Here is a 379-nt window from a genome sequence, read left to right on the forward strand (position 1 = left end):
ATAGACAACAGTACTCCCCTCTGTGATGCATGTGCTGGAGGCAGTTTAGAATGTGTAAAGCTGTTGTTGCAACAAGGTGCCTCAGTTAACCCACCATTACTGCTTTCTACACCTCTACATGAAGCAGCACTGAGAGGTAAAATGATGACTATTGCAGTATGAAGTCACTGGCTTTTGTACTTTTCGTTGCCAGATAATTTGCAGGACTATCGGCCCAAAACCCATTTTACCGATATCTATTTAGTAAAAAATATTTCGCTGGCAGCCATAGTGCTAAATCAATATATACCCAAATGGAGCAGATTGAAGTTCACAATTGCTATTTCTATTTCATAAGTTGCTTCCAGAACTCAAACCCTTACATAATCCCAAAGGTTCA

General features: G+C 39.8%; 1 protein-coding gene across 11 annotated transcripts in view; it reads left to right on the top strand.

Moving 5' to 3' along the window:
• Positions 1 to 136, top strand: part of LOC113806009 (ankyrin repeat and SOCS box protein 13) — a gene marked incomplete at its 3' end in the record, with an annotated part of 36,666 nt that extends 36,530 nt beyond the window's left edge. For all 11 annotated transcript variants that reach the window (XM_070138417.1, XM_070138418.1, XM_070138416.1 and 8 more), the window contains 1 exon segment: positions 1 to 136. This exon segment is cut by the window's left edge and continues 15 nt beyond it. In XM_070138417.1, coding sequence (XP_069994518.1) covers positions 1 to 136 — 136 coding nt within the window.
• Between the last annotated feature and the right edge of the window lie 243 nt (positions 137 to 379).

The sequence above is a fragment of the Penaeus vannamei genome, chromosome 24 (genome assembly GCF_042767895.1).
Source record: "Penaeus vannamei isolate JL-2024 chromosome 24, ASM4276789v1, whole genome shotgun sequence".
NCBI lineage: Eukaryota > Metazoa > Arthropoda > Malacostraca > Decapoda > Penaeidae > Penaeus > Penaeus vannamei.